The 15,468-nt window shown below is 39.1% G+C and overlaps 2 protein-coding genes across 3 annotated transcripts; both read left to right on the top strand.

Annotated features, from left to right (window-relative positions):
• Window positions 1-4,456, top strand: LOC311250054 (SUN domain-containing protein 3-like). 2 transcript variants are annotated; one of them, XR_014621241.1, is made up of 8 exons: window positions 1-523; window positions 626-849; window positions 1,080-1,196; window positions 1,317-1,438; window positions 1,739-1,912; window positions 2,011-2,097; window positions 3,058-3,586; window positions 3,732-4,456. XR_014621241.1 is itself a non-coding variant. In XM_084341554.1 (7 exons), exons 1-7 carry the CDS (start codon window positions 435-437, stop codon window positions 3,169-3,171), a joined length of 927 nt encoding a protein of 308 aa, XP_084197680.1. In that variant the 5' UTR covers window positions 1-434; the 3' UTR covers window positions 3,172-4,456. The 2 variants fall into 2 exon arrangements, 1 of the variants encoding a protein (XP_084197680.1); XM_084341554.1 differs by having other exon boundaries at window positions 3,058-4,456.
• Window positions 4,457-5,698: 1,242 nt separating this feature from the next.
• Window positions 5,699-14,368, top strand: get4 (guided entry of tail-anchored proteins factor 4). Its single transcript, XM_084343042.1, has 9 exons — window positions 5,699-5,889; window positions 7,026-7,104; window positions 7,978-8,059; window positions 8,696-8,845; window positions 9,275-9,413; window positions 9,879-10,019; window positions 10,147-10,222; window positions 10,753-10,825; window positions 11,758-14,368. The coding sequence occupies exons 1-9, from the start codon at window positions 5,750-5,752 to the stop codon at window positions 11,847-11,849; spliced, it is 972 nt and encodes a 323-aa protein (XP_084199168.1). The 5' UTR covers window positions 5,699-5,749; the 3' UTR covers window positions 11,850-14,368.
• The last annotated feature ends 1,100 nt before the right edge of the window (window positions 14,369-15,468 follow it).

Here is a 15,468-nt window from a genome sequence, read left to right as displayed (position 1 = left end):
CTGAACACCACGTGCTTTAAAGCTGTGTGAGAGGAGCAGGAGATATAAAATAATCTTTATAATATCACTAAGGAAGACATTTATCTAGAATCTATTTACCAACAAGGATTTCTACAGGACCATCAAGGATTTCTACAGGACCAACAAAGATTTCTACAGGACCATCAAGTATTTCTACAGGACCAACCAGTATTTCTCCAGGACCAACCAGTATTTCTCCAGGACCAACAAGGATTTCTACAGGACCATCAAGTATTTCTACAGGACCAACCAGGATTTCTACAGGACCAACCAGTATTTCTCCAGGACCAACAAGGATTTCTACAGGACCATCAAGTATTTCTACAGGACCAATAAGGATTTCTACAGGACCAACCAGGATTTCTACAGGACCAACCACGATTTCTCTAGGACCAACCACGATTTCTACAAACATGTTGAGAAGAAGCCTGCGCCTGCAGCTGTCAGGATATTATACGGAAGAAGGAACTCCATATATTTCCTACAAGGAGGTGATATACAGGTCAGTTCTCTGTGCTATATGAACACATTCTGTGTGCTTACAACACTATACATTAAATCTTCACACGTATCAGTCTTTTCTAACTTTCATTGTATCCTTCAGGGTCTTTCGCAGGAGGAGATTCCACAACCGTGGTCACATGAACGCCATTAACAATGGAATCGGCTCCCAGGACTCTATTGCCAGCGACGACCACTTGGATGAGTATCAGGACGTGACTGACGATGAGGAAAGCACTCAGGCCAGTCGGACTAAGGCATCACTCAGGTCTACTTGCAGCACCGTGATGAATGCCACTTTCCTCCTGCTGGTCCTTCTGGGTTTTGGTGAGTGATTTCAAACTTTCTGCCATAATCATTTCTAGAACACAAATCAAAACCTGGGACAGCTGGTTTTATTTTAGTCCCTGGTCCAGTTTTAGGTTAAGTTCTTTGTTAGTAGGAATGTATGTATGAATTACTGTAAGTCACTTTGGACAAAAGTGTCTGCTAAATGTCCTAAAATGTAAATGTAAAATGTAGGAACATGTCTAACCTTTGTGCTTTGCATCCTTCAGGAATCATGACATACATGATAATGCAGCTGAGAGAGGAGGTGCAGTCACTCAGACAGCAGAGAAACATGATTATTCCTCTGGCAGACACGATGCCCAACTTTGCCTTAGAATCACAAGGTAAGTTATCTTATCATCCATCATCCGTCATCAGTGTTATGATAATTCATATGTGTGTTACTGTGGAACGTGTTTGGAGGTTGATTTCTAACTTTGTGTTCTTGATTTGTGTGCATGCAGGTGCTAGGGTTCGGCATAGTTTATCCTCGGACACATATTGGCACTGGAAACCCATCTGGAACATAATGGACAGACTGAATCACTGGTGGTATTCATTCATTTCACAGCGACGTGTGATCCAGGTAGGAATTCATATTCACTAACTCTCCTAATCTTTTCTTATAAAACTTAAAGTTGCACTATGTAGTGGAAGAAATAATATTTGTATGAGTTTGTATTACCTCATTGATATTGTAAATATTACAATTTTAGTTTGAATTTATACAAATACATAGGGAGAGGGCTTTTTTACAGTGTTCATAGATCATTTTACAGTGGATTGTAAATTACACTTTTGCAACTTCTGGTAGTTCATGTGATCATAGAGAAACAGTGGTAGTTTATGGAGTGTGGAAACTAAAATATTTCATTTCTCTCCTCAGGGACATTCACCATTACAACCAGGACATTGCTGGTGCTTTCCAGGCGACCGTGGACATATCGTTGTCTCTCTCTCCCACCCGATCTTCATCACTCACGTGACGATCAGCCACATAGCAAAAGGCCTTTCCCCCTATGGCAACATCGCAAGTGCACCGAGGGAATTCGCTATCTATGTAAGTCATCCATTTTCTGTCATTATCCTAGATATATCCTGCATACATTGCACATCCAACGGTTCAACTAATCACTTTCTCTGTATTTTTTTCTCCAGGGAATGAGGAGAGAAGATGAGAACATCTACTTGGGAAGACTAGTTTACGATGAAGACGGTCCAGCAATACAGACCTTCGAAGTGCCTGTGAGTATACTATAAGTGATGCAGCATCACTCCCATGAACATGCAATGCAATTGGGTCAATGGACGCCTAAATTTATTGTCCGACTCTATTTTTTACAGTTAAAAAAACGTTTAAATGGAAAAGGAGAAACCACAGATATGCAATATATTTCCCACATATATACCTACTTTAACTTTTCAAAAACAGCAATTTTTGTGCTCTTTAATGCGTCAAAATATCATGTGGTGCGACTGTCCGGCCTTAATTGTTGTTTCGAAAACCTCTTTAAAATTACCCTAAATCTGTTCAAATTTATTTTCTTTCCTATTTGGCATGATTTCCAAAGTGTTTTGTAGTCCTGTACACATTTTCAAAGCATTTTTAAATGCAGGCCAAGCTGTGGCAGACCCCAGACTTGATAATTAATCCACCAGTGTCCTCCACACCAGATCAGACACGGAATACAGCAGAAAAATATTGCAAAAGACTGCAAAAAGAGAAGTGTGAATTGAAAAAGCAGGTCATACATCTGAGGAAACAACTAATTGAGATGAGAAAACAAAATGACAAATTCAGACAAAAAAATCAAAAGAAATTCAAATATTTTGTTTCTAAACACTTTAATAACTGAGGACAAAAAAATGTTAAGTACATTATGGAAAATAACTAATTTTAAGATGAATCACGGTCGCACCACATGACATTTTTTAAGGCCACGGCCAATTCATATGAATTGAAAACCACTAAAAATGCTTAATTAAATGTTTAATTTTAATTTCTATGTGCACAACATTCCTAATGTTTGAACAATTGCAATATATTCTAATTTTATTTATTTTAAATTTGGCCTGTTGAAAATCCTTACACGTCATTGACCCATTTGTAATTCCAAAACATTGTCTCTGATGTCCTGTCCTCTTATCCGTTTTGTTGCAATGCCTGACGCTCTTTATTCATGTGTCTCTCTTGTCTCTTACCAGTACCAAGACAAAGGTGTCTTCCATCATGTGAAGCTACAGGTAGACAACAACTGGGGAAACACGGACTACACCTGCCTCTACAACTTCAGGGTTCATGGTCAACCCCCCATCTAACAGGACGGTATTGTATGTATATTCAAGGTAAGTATTTTCAGGGCCTGCACTTGTGGGTTCCCTCCTACCACCCTATCATGCCAGATTAACTGGTGTGTTTTTGTTTGAAAAAAAAAAAAATAGTTAGCTTTATTAATCCCTGAAGGAAATTAGGTAATTGTAGGTATATTTAAAGTAAGTATTTTCAGGGCCTGCACTTGTGGGTTTTCTCCGGGGACTCCGGTTTCCTCCCACCACCCTATCATGCCAGGTAAACTGGTGTGTTTTCGTTTGAAAAAAAAAAAATTGTTAGCTTTATCAATCCCTGAAGGAAATTAGGTAATTGTAGGTATATTTAAAGGAAGTATTTTCAGGGCCTACACTTGTGGGTTTTCTCCGGGGACTCCGGTTTCCTCCCACCACCCTATCATGCCAGGTAAACTGGTGTGTTTGGTGTGACAAAAAAAACATAGTTAGCTTTATTAATCCCTGAAGGAAATTAGGTAATTGTAGGTATATTTAAAGTAAGTATTTTCAGGGCCTACACTTGTGGGTTTCCTCCCACCACCCTGTCATGCCAGGTAAACTGGTGTGTTTTCGTTTGAAAAAAAAAAAAATAGTTAGCTTTATCAATCCCTGAAGGAAATTAGGTAATTGTAGGTATATTTAAAGTAAGTATTTTCAGGGCCTACACTTGTGGGTTTTCTCCGGGAACTCCGGTTTCCTCCCACCACCCTATCATGCCAGGTAAACTGGTGTGTTTGGTGTGACAAAAAAAAAATAGTTAGCTTTATTAATCCCTGAAGGAAATTAGGTAATTGTAGGTATATTTAAAGTAAGTATTTTCAGGGCCTACACTTGTGGGTTTCCTCCCACCACCCTGTCATGCCAGGTAAACTGGTGTGTTTTCGTTTGAAAAAAAAAAAAATAGTTAGCTTTATCAATCCCTGAAGGAAATTAGGTAATTGTAGGTATATTTAAAGTAAGTATTTTCAGGGCCTACACTTGTGGGTTTTCTCCGGGGACTCCGGTTTCCTCCCACCACCCTATCATGCCAGGTAAACTGGTGTGTTTGGTGTAAAAAAAAAAATAGTTAGCTTTATTAATCCCTGAAGGAAATTAGGTAATTGTAGGTATATTTAAGGTAAGTATTTTCAGGGCCTACACTTGTGGGTTTTCTCCGGGGACTCCGGTTTCCTCCCACCACCCTATCATGCCAGGTAAACTGGTGTGTTTGGTTTGAAAAAAAAAAACAACAATTATAATTTGAAATAATAAAAAAATAAAGGCATTGAATTGGAACTATTTTGCTCTGTGTGTTTTATACAGTATTTTTCTTCAAGTATGACGATGCTTTTTTTTACATTATTTTAAGTTGAATCTTAGGTCTAGCACATCCAACAAGTGTTTTTGTATGCAGGCATACTTCCGGTGTATGTCTTATTCAATAATAAATGAACTCATCATCCATCCATCTTGCAAATGCACACACTGGTCATGTGACAAATCCAACAACTACGTGTATGAAATAAGTATTACTGCATAATGTACAACTTGTTGGTTTCAGAACAACATATTAATTTAATTCAATTGGGTGTTTCAATTTTCTGCTACTTTATACGTCTTCTCCACTACACTTTGGGGGCAAATATTGTACTTTTCACTCCACTACATTTATTTATTAACTTTAGTTAATGCCTAAACAAACTAAATAAACAAACTTGTTTTCTTGACTGAATAAACAAACTGAACTTGCAAAACAATACAATTTACGTGGTGGACCCTGCCACCTTTCTAGCTTCAAACAGTGTTCTGGGTACCTTGTTCTCCTCTGGGAACAGCTTGTTTATTCAGTTGTGGAAAAAATAAATATTTCTTGAGTTTGTATTATAACCTCATTAATATTGTAAACATTACATTTCTGTCTTTGAATTTCTTTTCAAAACAAACATAGTGCCCCTTTGAATAATCAAATTTTTGACAGTCGCCTCCATCGTTGATGGACAGGTCTCGTGAAAATGTTTCTGAATGCTAAATAAAGAACACATTTCAAAATCACCCCTTTAAAATGAGAAGAAATGCAGCATTTCTTTATATAAAAAAAATATATATCCTTGAGTCAATTCATGTGCAGTGGGTTCAAGGTAAGAATGCAGTTTAAAATTGGAAATTAGGCTGTTTTCTGTGTCCTACAGTGCAGGTAACGGTTTTTAATAAAGCACCTTTGTGATTTTTGAGGAAATAAACTGAAACACTGAATAGTGTTCGACTCAACTAAAGCACCTCAAAGGCAGCACTATTGGGGTAATGTTAAGGTAAATTGAACTACCCAGTTGTTTGATTATTATTATTATAATTATTATAATTATTATTGGCTACAACTATGGTTTCCCTATAATGAATAATGAATTAATACTACTTGGTTTGAGGGTGCTCATGCTGCCATCAGGGTTCTTTAGTCGTTCACAGAGGTTTCATGAATTTCGTCCAAATAACCACAAATACCGGCTACGGCAAGCGAGAAGGTTCTGTCTTGTTTAAAGCTTTCCGGTTTCCCACTGTCAACACTTGGCTCGAGCGCTGCTGCGGAGCAACGACGATGTCGGAACAGGAGTCTCTGAGGTGCTCCAGTGCCAGGAACCGTGGAGGTGTACAGAGGGTGGAAGGAAAACTGCGAGCCAGTGTAGAAAAAGGGGATTACTATGAAGCACACCAGATGTACAGGACTTTATTTTTTAGGTAAGTCTTCGTTTCACGCTCGTAGGTGCAGTTGTAATTGTCACTTGGCTTTGGGGCCTGCCTGTTCCAGATCATTCGACTGTCAACCTTGCTTCTATGCCTGGCCGTTTATGATTGGATGAATTTCACCGCGGACCCACCCACTCACGTCGGTCCCACTGTTTGTGTGGACTGCTGTGGTGTCAATCTCCTACAGTCACAAACTAGGACTGATAACTACGGCTAGTTAGCTAGCTAGGTGTTAGCAACACAAACTGATAATAGCCGAAGCAGAGCTAGCTGGACTGCTAATGCAAGACAGCTAGACAGTCTGTGTATATGCGCCTCTGGAACAGATTCGTCACGTGTAAATTGTCAGAATATAGAGGCTAACTGCTCTGTTCACCGCTGTCATTTCCTTAACGTGTGTTGAAGCTGTCCAGCTGTGCTAGCGCTAGCCAGATAGCCACATACTGCACCACCGCAGTCTGAACCTGACATGTTTTTCCTACTACCTGGTATATTTTTTTGACTAGCTTGATCTACAGCTGGTTATGCTAACATGACTCCCTGCCATATTTGCAGAATCGGACATATGCGTATTCAGAATAAGTTATGGTTTGTTTTCCAGTGTGTACTTCATCAATGAACACTCACATACTTGCAAGTGTACATAGCTACCTGCTTCGGTTCAGTATGGACACCCGGATAATGTTCGGGGTAATGATGGTAGTTATGCCACCAAACTGGTAGGCTGTCCACCTCGAGAATAGCTTACTAAACAAGGTGATCTGCTCAAAATCCAATCCAGTTAAGGCCAAACCTTCCCCATACGACAGATTGGGCTTGGTACCCTCCTACTTCTACCTCTCTTGTTCTTTCTCATGACTAGCACTCATGACTGCAACATTAACTCCTGAAATCCTAAAACAACTGCAGCTGTCCCCTGGTCTTCAAGAATATTATATGATTATTCTAATTATTGTAATAATTTTGACACCTTGTTTTGTATCAAGCATAATCGGTGTGCACGCATCTTATCTTGCAGCCCCATGCTGGACTAGTTTTGAGTGACGTAAACAAGGCTTGTGTCAGTCTTGATAAGAAGATAGTATCATCTCATGTGCGTAGTGCTGAAACTTCTGTTTTCCCATCAGGTACATGTCACAGGCTAAACATGCTGAGGCCAGGGAGCTGATGTACAATGGCGCTCTACTCTTCTTCAGCTATAACCAGGTACATCATCCTACACTGGATTTCTGTTTTGTTGGTTATGTGTTCATTGTATACATGTTCACGGAAACACTCTAAATAAGGAAATTATAATGTTATGTTTCACAGAAGCTGACTGTGTTTATTGTCTACTTTTGCATAATTGAGTGTATATATTATAATTCTGGTGCAATATGTAAGAATTGGCCAATTCTTACTCCAAACAAATAACTGGGAGCATATCATGGGAGTAACTGCTAAATACTCCTAACTTTAATTGCTGTTAGCTAGTAAGCTCATTTAACTGTGCAGTTATTGTTGTATTAGCCGACTCTGCCCAGACTGGTGGCTCATAGGACCATCACCTGTTGAGGTACAAACTGGCTAGGGGCTAGCTGGTTAGCATGCCAATCTCAATAGATATTTCAGATCACTGTAACACAATTCATTGACATCTTTGACATAACATCAAAACTTCTGTGAAATTTCTTCACATTCTTCTCTCGGACAGCGTCTTGACTCAGTCCCTTTTTTTATGACTATTGTCATAGAAGTAAATCAGCTTAGATACTGTTGTGCCTAACACACAGTACATACATGTTTATATTAATCTTTTAATAATAGATAAAAAATGTTATGCCCTGAATAATGCGTCAGTTTTTCCCTGTGTTATTGGACATCATACATTTTTTCAAGGGATTTTGTATGTTACAAATACCAGTATCATGACAACCCTAGCTTTGAGTGTGCATTAAAAGAAAGCCAGGAGTCAATTAGATGGCAGATTGCTAGTTGGCTGATACATTAATGTGAGATCAATCGATTAAACTAACTAAACCCAAATTCTCTTGCAAAATATGGAATTAAAAATACGGTTGGTTGTGTTTTCATCCCCAGCAAAACAGTGCAGCAGATCTGTCCATGCTGGTACTGGAGGTGTTGGAGAAATCTGAGGCGAAAGTTGAAGATGAAATATTAGGTGAGTGGCAGCCTTCGGCCTTTAAAAGACACCTAATCATGTACAAGACTACCAGTTCTAAACAGTATATACTTTTAGAGAGTTGTTTAATAGTGTATAGTTGCAGGGATTTGTTTTCTGCTTTCTCATCTGTTTGAGAAGTCCCATTATTAGAATGATCAACTTTTCAAGTTGATCATTCTATACCAAGTGAGAGATACTTTTCACCACTGAGCAATGGAAAAAATAATTAAATTAGACTTTCTTTGGAAATAATGCTTTAGATGAAGAAGGTAACCCTTGCCAAAAGTGCAAATGTTAAAATGTTTTTACAAGGTCTCCATTATTTACAGTGCGTCCTGATGACACGTACCAGTGTTTTATTGCAGTGAGTTGTATTTATATTGAGATGGCAGTGGGCTTTATGTATGCTTTATGTAGCATATACAAACTATTTATACTATATACTGACCTACTATTGATTGATTGATGCTAATACTGTACTGATCAGCTAGTAATATCTCTAGTCTCCATAACAATAACAAATCACTTTTAAGTCTGCCTTTCAGAAGGACACCGGGATATTTCAGATCAGAACGGACATTATCTGATGTTATTGGATGTGTGTGTCTGTGTGTGTGGTTGTGTGTTGAGTAGAAAACCTGGCTAAGCTGTTCAGCCAGATGGACCAGAACTCCCCAGAGAGAGTAGCATTTGTGTCTAGAGCCTTGAAATGGTCCACAGGAGGATCCAGCAAGTTGGGTCACCCAAAACTACACCAGCTGCTGGCTGTCACCTTGTGGAAAGGTAATCGATTAATCATATAGTCTAAGGTATAAAGGACAATTACAAGCGATCGTCACAAGACAATAAATGTTGAATGTAAGTTAATATCAAACAAAGTTTCTGAGTCTCTCATTTGATTTCATTAATTATTAAAATATCTATCAGTCAAAGTCATAAAGATGCTTCCATAAAGACAAACGAACTACAAGGTAATGTGTCACAATAGGCCACTGTCCTCTTTCTCAGCTCTGACATCGGTTAACACTCCAGGGAAGCAACATTTTTATTCCATTCGCTCCCCAAACTGCTGCACTTATTCTTCCATCTGTATGGCATCACTGGTGTGCATTGCCCTTAATATTGTTCGTAATGTTGAAGCTGCCCTGTCCCTCCTTAAAAGTGAATATCTTAATCGATTTAATTTGGATATTGAACTACTTGTGTCTCCAGAGCAAAACTACAGTGAGTCTCGTTACCACTTCCTGCATTCGTCTGACGGGGAGGGCTGTGCACAGATGCTGGTGGAGTATTCAGCGTCACGAGGCTTCCGCAGCGAGGTCGACATGTTTGTGGCGCAGGCCGTCCTACAGTAAGTGAAGAGTTGATCCCACAAAAATAGGTCTATGATATCATCACAATATAAAAGCTGAAATCACCTTCAATGTTTAACCAACATCAGCTTGCCACCAATAAATGTCTTGACTTTTCATCTGAAAGTGAGCGCATCAGTAGTATGTAGTGTTCAGTAAATGTAATCTAAAATGCTCTATTAGATTTAAGGTGGAGTATTCAGAGTCTGTCTGTTCAGTGGATCAGTGTAGTTGTATTGATGTATCCTCCTCCAGCATGTTGGCCTGCAGTCGGATCCATTTTCTGTTCGTCAGCAGCCTTTTTAAAAACTCTTTTGATTTCTCTTTTTCTCTCTCTCTCTCCTCCTTCATCCTCTGTGCCACACTTTGTGTCATGTTTTCTTTCCCATCTTCTTTTTTTTGTTTTTAACCTCTGTTCCTTTTTCTATTTCTGTCCATTCCTCATGTGAACCTCCGCCCTCCAGGTTCCTCTGCTTAAAGAACAAAAACAGCGCTTCTGTGGTGTTCAGCACATACACAGAGAAACACCCGTCCTTAGAGAAGGGCCCTCCCTTCGTCCAGCCTCTGCTAAACTTTATCTGGTTTCTGCTGCTGGCAGTGGATGGGTGAGGAAAAACTTGTTTTTAACACTCAACAACGTTCGTCTTATTCTGTCGTATATCTGTACAGACTCCTTGGACTGAGGATTTTAACGTACAGTATTTAAAATGTTTCTTCTCTTTGTATCTTCAGGGGTAAATTAACAGTTTTCACAGTGTTATGTGAGCAATATCAACCTTCCCTGAAGAGGGACCCCATGTATAATGAGGTGAGTGTTAAAAAACTGCTTGATGCTTAGTTATTTAATGCCATGAATCAGGCATTAAATGGCCTTTATTATTGTGACTGTAGCTGGAATGAACCATGTGTACCTTATGTATTATACTGCATAATTTGACTCACCTTTACTCTGGTTAAAGGTGCAATATGTAAGAATTTACTGCCTGTCAATTTCAAAACAAATATTGCTAGAGTGACCGCTAACTGTTGCTAATTAGCTGACAATAGCTTGTTAGCTCAGTTAGCTGTGCAGCTAGCAGTCTGGACTGGGAGTTCGGAGGACCAGGGGAGGGTTGGTGTTTACACTACTAGCACAGGAGCTAAAGTTCTTACATATTCCACCTTTTCAAGGTAATCAAAAACATGACAGTGTCCTATTTATTGTCATTTTTATGTTATGATGGAATGTTTCAGTCCATGTAAAGACAGTGACTGTCTTCAGCTGTAATATTTTAATATATCTTATTCACAAACGCATCTCTCTGTCTTCTTCTTCCTTTGGACTTCCTGGCTTCTCAGTATCTCGACAGAATAGGGCAAGTTTTCTTTGGAGTTCCACCCAAACAGTCCCCATCGTACGGTGGTCTGCTAGGTGAGTGGACCAGGACTTTGTTTATTTGAACTGATGTCAAAGATTATTTACACACAAGTTTTGTTCCCCATATGTGCTGATAAAACTCAACTTGACATCATGCCATCATGTCTTTATGGCACAAAGGGAGCTAAACATTGTCTGGGTGCAGTGACTTCTGTAGTCATGTTATCAGGAAGGCAACCAGCAGAGAGCTGAGTCTGTACTGTTGGTATAGTGAGCTTGAGAGATTTTATTACCTTTTGGACAGGCTAGCTGTTTCCCCCCGTTTCCAGTCTTTATGCTAAGCTAAGCTTATTTTGTATGATATAATATTGATCTTCCCAACTATTTCTTGACACAATATTTTATTTCCTAAAATGTCAGACTATTCCTTTCAAAATGCTGCAGAAATATTGAAACACCACTATTTGAAAAATAAATCTTGGCAATGCTTAATTTGAAGTACTGACATGGCTGTAGGTATAAAAGTAATCTAGGGCTGCACCTAACCATTACTTATCAATTATTCTAATCATTCTTTTTTTTGATTAGTTGATCAACTAATGCAGTGGAAGGATGGCATTCCACATCCCCCCTTCCATCACATTCACATTACAACAACAACGTTAACATGCTAATGCCGGCTAGCCAGTAGCCACCATTAGGGCAGTACAGTCAGAGACAGTATGCTGAGCACATACTAAAGAACTCAGCCATTCTAATGTTTTTTTCCACAAACTGTCAAAAACTACAGTGTACCTTTTTAAAAGTGACATAATAGCTGAAAGACACTTAATGACAACAGTGATAAAGACTCCAGCATGTTTATGACAGATGTCCCTGCATGTTATGTACACCCCTTGAAAGAAAGTTGTTGTTGTTGTCTGTACAGTGTGCACCGTTGCAGCATTGTATGCACAGAATGACGATCACTATGTATCATCCTGCAGGAAACCTGCTGAACAGCCTGATGGGTTCGGGTGAGGAGGATGACGTGGGTGAAGAAGCCCAGGAGGACAGCAGCCCCATAGAGCTGGACTGAGCCCGCCCCAGGACAAAGAACAAACGAACACACAAAAAAGAGGAAGACCACGCCGCCTCCCTCCTTCACCTCCACAACGAGGGTGGGGCGAGGCGCCGGTCTGTGTTTTCAGAGGCGTGCTGTTTCCAAAAACCCCTTCCCTACCCATACAGTCTAAAATCAGAGCAAGTATCAGGCCGCCAAAACATCCCTCTCAGCACTGCCGGGACTGGCTGCGCCAAACTGCAAACTCTTCCCCTGTTGAATTATTGTGAAATTATATTATTTTAATCATTATTTTTGTCAGTTTGGGACTCTTGCTCTCTGTTTAGGGTGTATGATTTTTAAACATAACAAACCCTCTCCCTGTGAAAACCTGCCCCCAGAGATGGGAATGGTTGCAGTCTCCCAGTGGAGAGGAGAGCATCACACATGAAACCCCCTTCATAACTGATTATTACATCATTAAAAGAGGGTTAATCAACTCACGGCCAAGATTATCCAAACGTTTTGTTTGCCAGACGGCCACGCAGAGCTGCTGTTGTTGGCACTTGTCAACAACTTTTTCCGTTAAAAGTTTCTTCTTTCAGTAGTAGATTAAATTGTACTAGTCATGGCCAACTCTTAGTTTCTCATCTTGTTTGTCAGTTAGCTAAATGGACAAAAAGGCAACAGAGTAAGTTATTACTAGAGGTCATCTTGCATCTTAAATATCAACAAAACAAACCCTTTATAATAATAGCTCCATTGTAGAGGGCCCACTTTTTACCGTGCACTTGCTGATCTGCAGCTTGTTTGCATCTCCAAGAGGAATTACGAGGAGAAATCTGTTTTATTTATTTTTTTGTTTACAGTTTGAATTGAAGCGTTTAAAGCACTTCTGAGTTTGTGTTTTGCTGGTTGTTGGCTCTGACTGTCTACATGTCTCTGTGAAAAAGAAAAAAAGACAAAAAAATTCTCATCAGATGAGCAAAGTGAGATGACCTGTTGGAGTGAGTCTTGCTTTTCATGTTACAAAAGCTGTGTACCTAGCTGCTTCTGACTTGTCTTTCTTTGTCCATTCTGTTTTTAATTTGGTGTTTTTCCGTTACAACAGTTCCTCTTGGAGGTGGATCAGGAGTCCCACATCACTTCAATTAGTGCACAGTTGGAAGTGTGATTCATACAATAGCTACCGTTTATCAGTGTTAACTTGATTGGCCCTCAGAGAACACTCTCGCTCTACTCGTTCCTCTGGATAGCTGTCTTTTCTTGTCTCACATCATTCAATCTTCAGCTTCTTTTTGTCCTCATAGTGACATACTGTTCAGCTCAGCTGTTTTAGGATTTTATTTTAAATTATTCTAACCTGTGCTCCAGATCATCTTAAAATGGGGAATCAAATTTAATTTAATATTAGGGACCTAGGAAAGTCCAGAGGTCTTCCAGCATAGAGTAATTTACTCTACGTTAGAGTTTATTTACTTCTATGTGATTATCTGTGTGGGACTTACAGAACACCAAAATGGCCAGTACTAAAAAAGAAATGATGAAATCAATAATTGTGTGATGGAATAGAATAAAATATATAAATGAACCAGTATACAGCTTGAAAGAACTCCTTTAAGTTTCCTGCATTAATGAAAAAAATGAAGTCTCTAAAAAAAGCAGATTTAAATAATTCCACAAAAATGAGTTGTTTTAATAACTTATTCAGTTACATGACAGGTTATTGGTTCATTTGAAACATTTACTCATTGTATTTGCATGATTCTTTGTTTGATAAAATTCCTGTTTAATATTGGCTGTTTTGGCGTACTGTTCAGGACTAGCTGGCTCGACGTCGTAGTGCTACAGAGGGACAGATAGAATAGTATTGAGTTGTCGATGTACATACTCTGCTGTGATTATATCTATTAATGTTGGCATTGAAGAGAAGGAAAGCAGCGAGGTGGCAGACAAAGACTTAACAGCAGTGGCCATTGGAGACTGAAAAAGAAAATCTAAAAGAAAACCTAACAGATATCTCAATGACTCGGCTTTAACAGTATTGTGTTTAATTGTGATGGAAAGTCCCATTTGTTAAGGAGGATTGTCTTTTCCTGCAGACCTCCCAGTTAAACCACTGAGGTCGACCGTCTGAAGGGAAATCAGGCAAAATTGACTTTTAGGTTCCTCAACTGCGCACATTTTTCCAAAGAGATCGATCACTTAAACAATACCACAGAACATGCTCTGATACACACATTACACAAGTTTTATTATTCAGTGTTAACACTTTTAGTTCGCTGACTGCAGCGAGCAATAAAACATCAGCAGATCATTTATTTGTTAACCTGAAAGTCAGTTTTGTTAGAATTTCCCCTTTTTAATTAACTGGCAGTGGAAAAAAAGGGTGTGTGACCAAATCTGTCAGAGAACATCATTACAGCTGTTTGCTTTTGTTTTTTTAATAATTCTATTCCTTTGAGAACTAAAGGGGAGTGTTTGCCTTTTCGATGATTCACTAATTGAGTAAATAAACTACAACTGAGAAGACTTTGAGAATGTCTTGAAACTAATATTGTCCTGTCCACTTTTTTTTATTGCATCAACAAGGGGTGCATGATATGCATCAGACTGATAAATTACTGCAACATTTACAAACTCTGATACAGTCGGGGGCTGTTTGCATCTTAAAAGTTGGATTGTGATTCGCCAATAAACACAGAGGAGAAGAAGGAGACGAACAAGTGAAGCCCATTGTGCAAACCTGGGAGAAGCCACGCAGTGTAGAGTAGAGAGACAAACAATTAGTCGCTGATGTGGACATCTTGTACAGTTTCGGAGGAAGACCACACAGCTGCAATTTGCAATCTCATCATCAATCTCAAATCATCCATGTTTGCTCACTACATATCGGCCTTTCTTACTGTCAGCTGTGCATAAACTACAGGTTAGGAACTTATTTTTAAAATACAAAAATGTGAAATAATCTGTTTACCAATCAGTATCGGGCCATGAGAAGCAGGTGATTTCGGTATCAGCTGAAAAAATCCATCATTCCATCCATATCCCTATTAAAAACGTTGGTGCAGGGGGTAACAGGAAAGAAAACCAAAATTGTCATTTGTAATGTAGGAGAGACTAGAATTACCACATCACATCCTTCAAGTTGCTGAGCTATGGAGTTCAACATTGGCCAGAACATTTTTCGCAGAATATTATGATGTCATGTGAAGTTGACCTTTCACCTTTTGGATATAAAGTGTCATAACTTCACCATTTTATCCTATAGACCACATTCACACGGCGGCCATTTTCCTCTGATGTCATGCTCACAGTGGGAAGCTCAAATGCTAGGATAATGTCATGCTGCTGTGTTTTAGGTTGCAAGTCGTATAAATGTATGGGAATCTGGCTAGCATTCAATTGCTACCAAGCAAACATTACTCTTCGACTATATCCAGTGTATGTCACTTCCAGGCTTAAATAAATGTGTCCATGATGTGTGTTAGTATTTTATGATTTATTTATGCTTTTTATATCATGCTGTGTAACACTATCAAATGGTAATGTGAGCTATGAAGTGGTTGGACACTATTATGAGCTGTTGTTGGTTAACGGGTTGTCAAATATGTTGTTCTACCTTGAAATATGGCCCAATGTCCCTCTGGATTTT

Source organism: Pagrus pagrus (genome assembly GCF_965226575.1).
Source record: "Pagrus pagrus genome assembly, chromosome: 21".
Lineage (NCBI taxonomy): Eukaryota > Metazoa > Chordata > Actinopteri > Spariformes > Sparidae > Pagrus > Pagrus pagrus.
The sequence above is the reverse complement of the archived record's forward strand: the minus strand, read 5'-3'. Positions and strand labels throughout refer to the sequence as shown.